This window comes from Mirounga leonina, unplaced genomic scaffold, assembly GCF_011800145.1.
Source record: "Mirounga leonina isolate KUSES-001 unplaced genomic scaffold, KU_Mleo_1.0 Mir_177, whole genome shotgun sequence".
NCBI classification, from domain to species: domain Eukaryota; kingdom Metazoa; phylum Chordata; class Mammalia; order Carnivora; family Phocidae; genus Mirounga; species Mirounga leonina.
The window spans coordinates 5,068,521-5,082,298 of record NW_023270459.1 but is presented as its reverse complement, the minus strand read 5'-3'; the positions used below and the strand labels follow the sequence as shown (position 1 = coordinate 5,082,298).

At 40.8% G+C, this 13,778-nt stretch overlaps 2 protein-coding genes across 2 annotated transcripts in view; one reads left to right on the top strand and one right to left on the bottom strand.

Moving 5' to 3' along the window:
• The window catches only part of LOC118022712 (major allergen I polypeptide chain 1-like), a 38,907-nt gene that overhangs the window by 17,486 nt on the left and 7,643 nt on the right, over positions 1 to 13,778 (bottom strand). The window lies entirely within an intron of this gene.
• On the top strand, positions 4,108 to 5,698 carry LOC118022710 (selenide, water dikinase 1-like). The gene has a single exon (XM_035023470.1). The coding sequence runs from the start codon at positions 4,173 to 4,175 to the stop codon at positions 4,944 to 4,946; it is 774 nt and encodes a 257-aa protein (XP_034879361.1). The 5' UTR covers positions 4,108 to 4,172; the 3' UTR covers positions 4,947 to 5,698.

Below are 13,778 nucleotides of genomic sequence, written 5' to 3'. Positions count from 1 at the left end.
ACACCATAATTTATGATGAGAATTAAGCTGTCATTCTTGCGACAGTACTCCTGTACATAATGTATCATTTTCCTCTGGCAGCTTTTATGATTTCCTTCTTCTTTCTGCCCCCAATTTATTGAGATATAATTGACATATAACATTGTGTAAGTTTAAGGTGTATATTGTGTTGATTTGATACATTTATGTATTGCAAAATGGTCACCAACATGACATTAGCTAACACCTCCATCCCATTACATAATTACCATTGCTTTTGTGTGGTGAGAACAATTAAGACATATTGTCATAGCATTTTTCAAGTATGTAATATAGTATTATTAGCTATAATCAACATGCTATTAAATCCCTAGGAATTGTTAATTTTATAATTGCAATTTGTACCCTTTGACCAATATCTCCCATTTTCTCCACCTCCAGGACCTGGTAATCACTACTATACTTTCTGTTTCTCTGTTTGGCTTTTTTAGATACCACATATAAATGAATGTATACAGTATCTGTCTCAGTCTAACATTTCACTTAACATAATGCCCTCAGGTTTCACCCAAGTTGTCACAAATGACAGGTTTTTCTTCTTTCTTGTGTCTGAAAAATATTCAATTTGTGTGTGCGTGCGTGCGCGCGCGTGTGTGTGTGTGTGTGTGTATACATGATCAGCAATGTCAGGCACCTTTTCATGTACCTGTTGGCCACCTGTATGTCTTCCTTGGAAAAGTGCCTATTCATTTTCTCTGCTCTTTTTTAAAAAATTGGGTTTCTTTCTTTTTTTTTTTTTTTTAAAGATTTTATTTACTTAGAGGGACAGTGAGAGAGGGAATACAAGCAGGGGGAGTGGGAGAGGGAGAAGGAGGCTTCCGGCAGAGCAGGGAGCCTGATGTGGGACTCGATTCCAGGGCCCTGGGATCATAACCTGAGCCGAAGGCAGACGCTCAATGACTGAGCCACTCAGGCGCCCAAAAAATTGGGTTTCTTAAATACTGAGTTGTATGAGTTATTTATATATTTTGGATATTGACCCTTTATCAGATAGATGGTTTACAAGTATTTTCTTCCATTCCACAAGTTGCCTTTTCATTTTGTTAATTTTTTTGCTATGCAGAATCTTTTTTTTTTTTTTTTAGATTTTATTTATTTATTTGACAGAGAGAGAGAGACAGTGAGAGAGGGAACACAAGCAGAGGGAGTGGGAGAGGGAGAAGCAGGCTTCCCACCAAGCAGAGAATCTGATGCGGGGCTCAATCCCAGGACCCTGGGATCATGACCTGAGCCAAAGGCAGATGTTTAACGACTGAGACACCCAGGCACCCCCATGCAGAAGCTTTTTAGTTTGATGTAGTCCCACTTATTGATTTTTTAAAAAAATATTTTATTTATTTATTTGAGAGAGAGAGACAGAGAGCACGAGCAGGGAGGAGAGGGAGAAGCAGGCTCCCCACTGAACAGGGAGCCCGATGGAGGACTTGATCCCAGGACCCTGGGATCATGACCTGAGCCGAAGGCAGACACTTAACTGACTGAACCACTCAGGTGCCCCCCACTTATAGATTTTTGCTTTTGTTTCTTCTTTCAGTGTCATAGGCAGGCAACTGCTGAAAAGACCAATGTAAGGAAGCTTTTCCTTGTTTTCTTCTAGGAGTTTCAAGTTTTCAGGTCTTACATTTAGTTGTTAATCTATGTCACATTAATTCATTTTTAATTCAAGTATAATTAATACACAGTGTTATATTAGTTTCTGGTGTACAATATAATAATTCAGCAATTCATGTCAAGTTAGTTTTTGTGAATGGTGTAAGATAGGAGTCCAATTTCATTCTTTTGCATTGTGGATATCCAGTTTTTTTAGCACCATTTATTGAAGAGACTATCTTTTCCCCATTGTATATTCTTGGCTCCCTTGTCAAATATAAGTTGATCATATATATGAGGATTTATTTTTGGGCTTTCAATTTTGTCCTGTTGTCTATGTGTCTGTTTTTATGCCAGTGCCATACTATTTTGATTACTGTAGTTTTTAGCATAGTTTGAGATAAAAAAGCATGATGCCCCTGCCTTTATTCTTCATTCTCAGGATTGCTATGACTTTTGGGTCTCTTGTGGCTTCACATTTTAGAATTATTTTTTCTAATTCTGTGAAAAAGCTAGTGGAATTTTGGTAGGGATTGCATTGAATCTATAGATGGCTTTGGGTAATACGGATATTTTAATAGTATTAATTCTTCCAATCTATGGACATGGGCTATCTTTCCATTTGTTCACGTCTTCTTCAGTTTCTTTGACCAAAATCTTAAAGTTTTCGGCATAGAGATCTTTCACCTCCTTGGTTAAATTTATTTCTAAGGTTTTCATTGTTTTTGATGTTGTTGTAAATGGGACTGTTTTATTTATTTATTTTTTGGTTGTTTTGTTGTAAGTGTATAGAAACACATTTGCTTTCTCTGTATTCACTTTGTATCCTGCAATTTTACTGAATTCTTTTTTTTTCAAAGTGTTTGCCTTTTTAATTTTTATTACTTTTATTTTTTCATTTTTTAAAATATAAATTCAATTAATTAACATATAATGTATTATTGATTTCAGAGGGAGAGGTCAGTGATTCATCAGTCTTATATTTTATATTATAATACCCAGTGCTCATTACATCACGTGCCTTCCTTAATATCTACCACCCAGTTACCCCATCCCTCCACCCTTTCCCCTCCAGCAACCCTCAGTTTGTTTCCTATGATTAAGAGTCTCTTACGGTTTGTCTCCCTCTGTGATTTCATCTTGTTTTATTTTTTCCTCTCTTCCCCTATGATCCTGTTTTGTTTCTTAAATTCCACATATGAGTGAGATCTTACAAGTGTCTATCTCTGATTGACTTACTTCGCTTAGCAAAATACCCTCTAATTCCAACCACATTGTGGCAAATGGCAATATTTCATTTTTTTGATGGCTGTATAATATTCGATTGTGTATATATACCACATCTTCTTAATCCATTCATCTGTTGATGGACATCTGGGCTCTTTCCATATTTGGCTATTGTGGACATTGCTGTTGTAAACATTGGGGTGCAGGTGCCCCTTCAAATCACTGCATTTGTATCTTTGGGGTAAATACCCAGTAGTGCAATTGCCGGGTCGTAGGGTAGCTCTATTTTAATCTTTTTGAGAAACCTCCATACTGTTTTCCAGAGTGGCTGCACCAGCTTGCATTCCTACCAACAGTGTAGGAGGGTTCCCCTTTCTCTGCATCCCTGCCAACATCTGTCGTTTCCTGACTTGTTAATTTTAGCCATTCTGACTGGTGGGAGGTGGTAGCTCATTGTGTTTTTGTTTTTGTTTTAATTTTTTTTTAAGGTTTTATTTATTTGACAGAGAGAGAGACCGTGAGAGAGGGAACACAAGCAAGGAGGAGTGGGAGAGGGAGAAGCAGACTTCCTGCTGAGCAGAGAACCTGATGTGGAACTTGATCCCAGGACCCTGGGATCATGACCTGAGCCAAAGGCAGACACTTAATGACTGAGCCACCCAGGCGCCCTGAGACTGTCTTTTCCACTGGATATTCTTTCCTTTGTCGAAGATTAGTTGACCATAGAGTTGAGTGTCCATTTCTGCGCTCTCTATTCTGTTCCATTGATCTATGTGTCTGTTTTTGTGTCAGTACCATACTGTCCTGATGACTACAGCTTTGTAATATAACTTGAAGTCCAGAATTGTGATACCTCCAACTTTGCTTTTCTTTTTCAAGGTTGCTTTGGCTATTTGTGGTCTTTTGTGGTTTCATAAAAATTTTAGGATTGTTTGTTCTAGCTCTGTGAAAAATGCTGGTAGTATTTTGATAGGGATTGCATTAAATGGGTAGATTTCTTTAGCTAGTATAAACATTTTAACAATATTTGTTCTTTCAATCCATGAACATGGAATGTTTTTCCATTTCTTTGTGTCATCTTCAAATTCTTTCATAGGTGTTTTATAGTTTTCAGAGTGCGGATCTTTTACCTCTTTGGTTAGGTTTATTCCTAGGTATCTTATGGTTTTTGGCACAATTGTAAATGGGATTTATTCTTTGATTTCTCTTTCTGCTGCTTCATTATTGGTGTATAGGGATGCAACAGATTCCTGTACATTTATTTTGTGTCTGGCTACTTTACTGAATTTGTCTATCAGTTCTAGCTTGGCATTGGAATGGATACTTGTGTCATTCCTTTGAGGCATGGCAGTCTCTGTTTGGTTCAAACCATGGATTACATCTATCCTATCATCGGTGACCCTTATGTGATGGGCAGGATAGCATGTGCCAATGTTCTCAGTGACCTCTACACCATGGGGGTCATGGAATGTGACAATATGCTGATGCTCTTTGGAATCAGTAATAAAATGACCTACAGGGAAAGGGATAAAGTTATGCCCCTAATTATACAGGGTTTTAGAGATGCAGCGAAGGAGGCAGGAACATCTGTGACCAGTGGCCAGATGGTGTTAAACCCCTGGATTGTTCTGGGAGGAGTGGCCACAACTCTCTGCCAGCCCAGTGAATTTCTCATGCTGGATAACGTGGTGCCAGGGGACATGCTTGTGCTGATGAAGACCCTGGGGATGCAGATGGCTGTGACCGTGCACCAGTGGCTGGACATTCCTGAAAAATGGAATAAGATCAAACTAGTGGTCACCCAAGAAGATGTCAAGTTGGCGTACCAGGAAGCAATGATGAACATGGCGAAGCTCAACAGAACAGCTTCGGGGCTCATGCACATGTTCAGTGCCCACACCGCTACCGACATCACGAGCTTTGGAATTTTGGGTCATGCGCAGAACCTGGCCTTCAGCTCAGGTCGTGATCCCAGGGTCCTGGGATCAAGCCCCATGTCAGGCTCCCTGCTTGGTGGGGAGCCTGCTTCTCCCTCTCTCTTGGCTGCTTCCCCTGCTTGTGCTCTCTCTCTCTCTGTGTCACATAAATAAATAAAATCTTAAAAAAATAAAACCTAATTTGTCTGATATAAATATGGCTACTCCAGTTTTCTTTTGACGTCCATTGACATGATAAATGGTTCTCTATCCCCTCACTTTATCTGCAGGTGTCTTAAGGTCTCAAATGAGTCTGTTGTAGGCAGCATATAGATGTCTCTTGTTTTTTAATCCATTCTGACACCCTGTGTATTTTGATTGGAGCATTTAGTCCATTTACATTTTGAGTGATTATTGATAGGCATGAATTTAGTGCCATTTTATTACTTGTTAAGTCTTTGTTTCTGGAGACTTTCTCTGTTCCTTTCTAGTGTTTGTCACTTTTGGTCTTTCTTTACTATTTGAAGAGTACCCTTTAGTATTTCTTGCAGGGCTGGTTTAGTGGTCACAAACTCCTTTAGTTTTCATTTGGGTAATTCTTTATCTCTCCTTCAATTCTGAATGACAGACTTGCTGGATATTCTTGGCTGCATATTTTTCCCATTCAGCATATTGAATATATCATGCCACTCCTTCTGGCCTGCCATGTTTCTGTGGATAGACCTGCTGCTAACTTTTTGTCTTCCCTTATAAGTTAGGGATTTCTTTTCCCTTGCTGCCTATGGGATTTTTTTTCTTAATCTCCATGTTTTGCAAATTTGACTGTGATATGTCTTGTGTTGGCCTGCTTTTGTTGAATTTGGTGGGAATTCTCTGTGCCTCCTGGTTTTGAATGTCTGCTCCCCCCCCCGCCAGATTAGGGAAGTTTTCAACTATAATTTCCTCAAATAAATCTTCAGGCCCCCTTTCCCTCTTTTCTTCTGGGACACCTATGATACAAATGTTATTATGCTTTATGGAGTCACTGAGTTCCCTAAGTCTACATTTGTGATCCAATATTTTTCTTTCCCTCTTCTTTTCAGCTTCATTATTTTCCATAATTTTATATTCTATATCACTTTTTCATTCCTCTGCTTCTTCCAATCTTGTCATTACATCCGGTCAGTTTTTCATGTTGGTTACAGAATTTTTTATTTCAGCCTGACTAGATTTTAGGTCTTTTATCTCTGTGTTAAGGGATTCTCTACTGTCTTCTATGCTATTCTCAAACCCAGCTAGCATCCTTATGATTGTTGTTTTAAATTCTGGATCAGGCATATGAATTATATCCATTTCGATTAGATCCCTGGCCATGACCTTTTCTTGTTCTTTCTTTTGGGATGAATTCCTCCATCTTGGCATTTTGTCTAGGTCTTTGTCTTCTTCTCTGTGTTAGAAAAGCCTGTTATGTTCCTGTTCCTGAGAGTAATGGCTTTATTAGGAAGTCATATGCTGTCAAGGGCCTGGAGCTTCAAGAAGTGTTTCTGGTGTGTGCTCTGTGCACCTGCTGCTGTGTTTTGGCTGCTCTTTCCCTCAGGTCAGTCTTCTGAAGAGTTCCTCCTAGACTGCAGTGAGAGTGTTTGGATGTTGTTCAGAGTGTGGTGAGTTTTAACTAGGTGTGCTCTGGTCTGCTTGTTAAAAGAGGCCTGATGCTATTTCCACTAGAACTGAAGCTTTGCAGCGCTCTATGATCTGTAGACTTGGTGCTTTCAGGGGGTTTGTGCTGGCCTTCTGGGGGAAGGGCCCACTGCTCTGGTTCTTAGGCACACTTACCCTAGTAAGAAGCACCTGCAAAGTGCAGTGGGGTGGGGCTGGATGGAAGCAGCTCAGGCATCCACTGTTGGCGCTGTGCTGCTTATTGAAGTCAGTCCATGCTGATGGGTAGGGGGGGAAATGGTGCCAGCTCTATCCCGTGTGGCAGCTCTATCCCTTGTCCCTGGAGAGGGGAGTTCCCACCCCCTGCTGTCCTGGAAACACTCACAGAAGAGGGAATAATCTCCCCCCATGTGTCCCAGGCATCCCTCAGATCCCTGCCTTCACCTTGTCTGCGTGCCAGCTATCTGCTGCCTGGCAATGCAGTGCACTTGTGTTTTATCCTAGGCAGACCCACTGTGTTACAAAACTCCAATCTTTAGGGATGTGGCATGGTACAGACCCTCACTCATCCACTGCAGGGTAGGGGGGTGACTTGCCACCCTGGGGCTGGTGGAGGTTTGTCCCAGAAGGACAGTCACACCAAGGTGCAGGAGCTTGGAGTTTAGAGTAAAGCGCAGCAAAAAGCTCGTGTCTAGGTTAGCTGCCCTCAGCAGGTGTATTCTGTTTTTGGATGGAATATTATGAATATATGTTAGATCCATCTGGCCCAGTGTGTCATTCAAAGCCACTGTTTCCTTGTTTCTCTGTCTGCGTGATCTATCTGTTGATGTAGGTGGGTGTTAAAGTCCTCTACTATTATTGTATTACTGTCAATTTCTTCCTTTATGCCTGTTAATATTTGGTTTATGTATTTAGGTGCTCCCATGTTGGGTGTATAAATATTTACAATTGTTATAGTCTCTTGTTGGATTGTTCCCTTTATCATTATGTAGTGTCCTTCTTTGTCTCTTGTCACAGTCTTTGTTTTTGTTTTTTTGTTTTTTTGTTTTTTTTCAAAGATTTTATTTATTTATTTGAGAGAGAGAGAATGAGAGAGACACAGAGCACATGAGAGGGGGGAGGGTCGGAGGGAGAAGCAGGCTCCCCGCTGAGCAGGGAGCCCGATGCGGGACTCGATCCAGGGACTCCGGGATCATGACCTGAGCCGAAGGCAGTCGCTTAACCAACTGAGCCACCCAGGCGCCCTCACAGTCTTTGTTTTAAAGTCTATTGTATCTGACCTAAGTATTGCTACTTCAGTTTCCTTTTCACTTTTAATAGTGTGATAAATGCTTCTCCATCCCTTCACTTTCAACCTGCTTGGGTCTTTAGGTCTGAATTGAGTTTCTTATAGGCAGCATATAGATGTGTCTTGCTTCTTCATCCATTCAGTCACATTATATATTTTGATTGGAGCATTTAGTCCATTGACATTTGAATTTATTATTGATAAGTATGTGCTTCTTACCACTTTGTTACTTGTTTTAAGATTGTGTTTGTAGTTCTTCTCTGTTTCTTTCTTCTCTTGCTCTCTTCCCTTGTGTTTTTATGACTTTCTTTAGGGATATGTTTGGAATTCTTTCTCCTAATTTTTCTGCATATCTATTACAGGTTTTTGATTTGTGGTTACCATTAGGTTTATATATAATTAGGTTTGTATATAATATCTTATGCATATAACAGTCTATATTAAGTTGATGGTCACTTAAGTTTGAACCCATTCTAAAAACACTAAATTTACTCTCCCCAATGTTTTATGTATATGAATGCATAATTTACATCCTTTTATTTCATGAATTTCTTGACTGATTTTATTTATTTATTTATTTACTTATGTATTTATTTATTTATTTATGTGGTGGGGGTGAGAAAGAGAGAGAACAAGCAGGGGGAGCGACTGAGGGAGAGGGAGAAGCAGGCTCCCCACTGAGCAGGGAGACCAATTTGGGGCTTGATCCCAGGACTCCGGGATCATGACCTGAGCTGAAGGCAGACAGTTAACCAACTGAGTCACCCAGGCACCCCTCTTGACTTATTTTTATAGAGATAATTGATTTTACTGCTTTTGTGCTTTAACCTACATACTCGTTTTATAAGTGATTAATCTTCTACTCTTTAAAAAAATTTATCTATTTAGAGTATGCTGGTGGGGGGAAGGACAGAGGAAGAGGGAGAAAGATTCTCAAGCAGAATCTGAGTATGGAGCCCAACACTGGGTCCTATCTCACAACCCTGAGATCATGACCTGAGCTGAAATCAAGAGGTGGACACTCAACTGACTGAGCCACCTAGGTGTTCCCTAATCTTCTACTCTTATTTTGCTTTTCTTTACCTGTGAAATTTTTTCCTTTCATAATTTTCTTACTTCTGATTATGGCCTTTTCTTTACATTCAAGAATTCCCTTTAACATTTCTTGTAACATCCCTTTAGTGGTGATGACCTCCTTTAACTTTTGTTGTTTGTCTGGGAAACTCTCTCCTATTCTAAATCGTAGCATTTCTGGAGAGTATTCTTGGCTACAGATTTTCCTTTCAGCACTTTGAATATATCATGCCACTTTCTTCTGGCCTGCAAAAATTCTGCTGAAAAATCCGCGATAGCCTTATGGGCTTTCCCCTTTATGTAACTATCTCCTTTCCTTAGCTGCTTTTAAAATTCCTTTTCTTTTTTTTTTCAAAGATTTTATTTATTTATTTGACAGAGAGAGAGAGACACAGCGAGAGAGGGAACACAAGCAGGGGGAGTGGGAGACGGAGCAGCAGGCTTCCTGCAGAGCAGGGAGCCCGATGCAGGGCTCGATCCCAGGACCCTGGGATCATGACCTGAGCTGAAGGCAGACGCTTAACGACTGAGCCACCCAGGTGCCCCTAAAATTCCTTTTCTTATCACTGCTTTTTGCCATTTTAAATTAAAGTGTCTTGGTGTAGATCTCCTTGGGTTGATTTTATTGGTTGCTCTCTGTGTCTTCTGGATCTGGATTGTTTCCTTCCCCAGATTTGGGAAGTTTTCAGCTGTTATTTTTTCAAATACATTTTCTGCCTCTCTTTCTTTTCTCCTTCTTAGATCCCTATAATGCAAATACTATTACACTTAATAATGTTATTGAGTTCCCTTAACCTGTTCTCATTTTTTATTATTCTTTCTCCTTTTTGCCATTCAGCATGGTTGCTTTCCATCACTCTGTCTTCCTGCTCACTGATCCATTCTTCTGCTTCCTCTACTCTACTATTGATTCCCTCTAGTGTATTTTTAATTTCAGTTATTGAGTTCTTCATCTCTGATTGGTTCTTTTATATTTTCTATCTTTTTGGTGAAGTCTTACTGAGATCCTCCACTCTTTTCTCACATCCACTAAGTATCTTTATGACCATTACTTTACATTCTCTCAGGTATATTACACATCTCCATTTCATTTAGCTCTTTTGCTGTGGGTTTGTCCTGTTCTTTCATTTGGGACATATTTCTCTGTCTTCTCATTTTGTCCAACACTGTGGTTGTCTATATGTATTAGGAAAGTCAACTATGTCTTCTGATCTTGGACGTAGTGGGCTTATGAAGTAGTAGTTCTCTGGTGCCCTGTAGTGCAATGTTCCCTGTTCACCAGAACCTGGCACTTCGGGGGGTGTCTCCTATGTCCATTGCGTTCACCCTACTATTGTGGCTAAGCTGATTTGCCTTCAGTCCAATCGGCTACAGTGTCCCACTTTGCCTGTTGTGGGCCAGGTTTGGTCCCTGTGCTGTTAAGTGTCCTGTCTTGGGCTGCCATGTGTTTGAAATTGGGTGATATAAGCAGTCAGACTATATGCCTGCTCTCAGTCTATCTGCCAGAGCTGCAATCTGCCTGTGCTGCCCCCTAAGAGGTTTTTGCTGGTTGGCAGGGCTGGCAGTCAGATCAGATGTCTGCCTTCAGTCTGTATGCCTGGGCTGTAGTCATACTGGTGTGTGACTACACACCTTCCCCTCTCCCCAGGGTAGGAGTCACTTTGGAGTGGTGCTGGTCCTTGCCCCAACTGCTTGCAGGATGTGATGTGGCAGGAGCCACTTTGGAGGCACTCCAGCTGAGTGGCATAGGTTAGATAGGGCAGATTCACAGGAGAATGTGGGGTGGGGCGCACAGTGTTAGCAAGGCAAGTGGGGGTCTTTGTGCCGGTTTCTGCAGGTGTCTGGCTATCTAGCCGGGGATTAGAGGCAGAGAAAAGGTGTTTGCCAGCTCTTTTGTTCTTTGAGAAGTCTCCTAAAGATCCCTGCCCCTTACTAATCCCATTCTGGGATTAGTAAATAAATCTTCAATTATACCCCAGGCACTTTACAAGTTGCAGCTTCTCTGCTTTATCTCAGAGGGGTTGTTTGTTATGCTGTCTCTTTAAGGGTAGGGACTGTTTCCTGTGCCCTCCAGCCCTCCCCAGCCTCCCGCTGATTTTTAAAGTACCAGGAGTTTAGCCCTGCTGGTTGTAAAAACTCGTGAAGTTAAGCCCCACTGGTTTTCAAAGTTCAATGTTATGGGTACTTGTCTTCCCAGTGCAGGTCTGTGGTGTCTGGGGTTTGCCTGGTGTGGGGTCTCTTCCTCTCCCTACCCTGTGCTTATAGTGTCCCTCTTGTTTGTGGTTCCTGACCATATCTCCACCCCTCTTACCCTTCTAGATTGGCCTCCTGTCTATGATTCACTGTGGAAAGTCTGTTCTGCCAGTCTTCAGCTCTTTTCTGTGTTAGTTACACTTATATGGTGGTTATCTAGGTGTGTCCATGGGACAAGGTGAGTTTAGGATCTTCCTACTCTGCCATTTACCCTAGGAATCTGTTTCAACCATTTTAATGTGTACAATTCAATGGTATTTGATGCATTCACAGTGTTTTGCAACCATCACCACTATTTAGTGCCAGAGCATTTATATTCCCCCAAAATAAAACCCACCACCCATTAGGCACTTACTCTCCATCATTCCCTCCATCCAGTGCTTGGAAACTACTAATATGCTTTCTGCCCTGATGGGTTTGCCTATTCTGGATAGTTCATATAAATGGAATCATACAATATGTACCCTTGTATGTCAATATAAGGTACAATATGTCTGGCTTCTTTCACTCAGCATGTTTTCAAGTTTCATCTATTTTCTAGGATGTATATATACCTATTTTATGGCTTAATAATATTCCATTTTATGGATATAGAATGATTTGCTTATCCCTTCATCACATCTGGGTTGTTTCCAGCTTTTGGCCATTGTGAACAGTACTGCTGTGAACATTTGTGTAACATTTTTGTTTGGACACCTGTTTGTTTTTTATTTTTTTGGATACCTGTTTTGAATCCTTTTGGGTATATTCTCAGAAAAGGAAGTACTGGGTCATATGGTAATTCTGTGTTTAACTTTATGAGAGTGGTCAAACTGTTCTCCACATCAGCTGTACCACCAGCAATGTATGAGGGTACCCATTTCTCCACATCCTCACCAATACTTATTATTTTCCATTTTTTTCTGTTATAGCCATTCTAGTGGTTATGAACTGTGAAGTGAAATTTCATGGTTTTGATTTGCATTTCCCTAATGATTAATGATACTGAGCATCTTTTACTGTGATTATTGGTTGTTTTGTATATCTTCTTTGGAAACATGTCTGTTCAAGTCCTTTGCCCATTTATTTATTTATTTATTGCAACATCTAAGTTTTTGTTGATGAGAGTTTTTAAAAACAAGCATCACCACCAGTGTGGAGGTTGGGAAATTTGGAAGGGGAGGGAAGGGCAGGGGAAAGGCTTCTGCTTTATTGGTGAGAAAGCTCCATCATGAATTTCTTAAGTCCCCCAGAAACATGCAGTCCTTGAAAAGCCTGTATCACTTCTTCAGGACAGTCTTGTTCCAATGGGGTCCAGTTTGGGCTATTTGCTTCTTAAGGTTCCAGTCATCGCATTTAATTGCGATGATTTTGCATTGCATTGCATTTAATACACAAAGAAAAGGAAAAATTAAGTAAAACAGAAAAGTGATGTTAAAGTTAAAATGTTACAGTCTGGCAAAATTGAATTTCTGCAAAGAAAGAATTGAGAGAACAGAAGAGAGGCAACATTCAAAGAGAAAATGGATAAACGCTCTCCAAAAGTGACAAAAAGTAAACCAACAGATTCAGGAAGCACCGTGGCAGGTTCATAACTGGTCTCTAGAGTTCTCACAGTGGTATTTTGATTCACACATGTTGCTCATTCAGTGTCTCCGTGGGGGAGTGAGGGCTTAGAGCTTCCTGTCTGCCATCTTGTTGACGTTACTCCCTCTCATTTTCTGCAAAATGGACAGGCTCAGATTTTTCCAAATCTTCAGTTCTGATTACATTTTGCTTAACAATTCCTTCTTTAGTTTATCTCTCTCCTCTTGCATTTTATCAAAAGCAGCAAGGAGAAAGACAGCTGTGCCTTCAGCACTTTGCTTAGAAATCTCAACTAAATATTCAGGTTCATCAATTGCAAGTTCTACTTTTTGCAAAACACTAGAACACAATTTGAGCAGGTTCTCTGCCATTTCGTACCAAGAATAAACTTTCTTCCAATTTTCAATAGCATGTTCCTCATTTCCATCAGAGACTTCATCCAAAAGCACTCCTGATATCCATGTTTCTATCAAATGTCCCTTTCAAGGTATGGTGGATAGTCCCCAGTTTCTTCATGATCAGTGTCTCCTGAAGACTTCCTGGAATCCAGCCCTTGAACTCCCCCAAACCACACAGCAGAATTTAGGGGCATGCATGTGCATGGTGTGGCAGGATTATAGGGCATGGCAGAGGGTACAGCCATGAAGGCAGAGAGACTATCCTGAGCTATAAACAGGATGCTAAGTTATCTGCTTGGGCAGTGGGGGTGAAGTGGTGCAGCCCATTAGCTTGGATTTGATGCTCTGGAATTTCCTGACTGATCTTGATCAAATTATTTAACTTCTGTGTCTCAGTTCCCCCTTCTGAAAATTGACTGTCTTGTAGTAAAGACTCTTAACATTACCATTGTTAAGTGCCAGGCACAGTTTGGAAAATTAAAGATGGAAAGATGAGGCTGAAATCCTGCCCTTATAGAGCTCACATTTCAGTACAGGGAGGCAGACTATAAACAAGTAAACAAAACAGATTCATGATAAGTCACATGATAAGTGCTGAGGAAGAAAGTACAGAGTGTAAGAAAGATAGGTATGTGTGGGAAATTGGTAATTTGAATGGGATGGCTGCCGGGAAGTCAGTGATGAGACATTTGAGTGAGGACCTGGAGGAGTGGGGGAACTGGCAGAGATGTTTGGAAGGAGGGTGATCCAGACAGAGTGAGCAGCAAGAGCAAAGGCCCTGAGGCAAGAGTG

Coding starts and splice junctions, on each gene's coding strand:
- LOC118022710 (XM_035023470.1), top strand. CDS start 4,173: ATGGATACTTGTGTCATTCCTTTGAGGCATGGCAGTCTCTGTTTGGTT.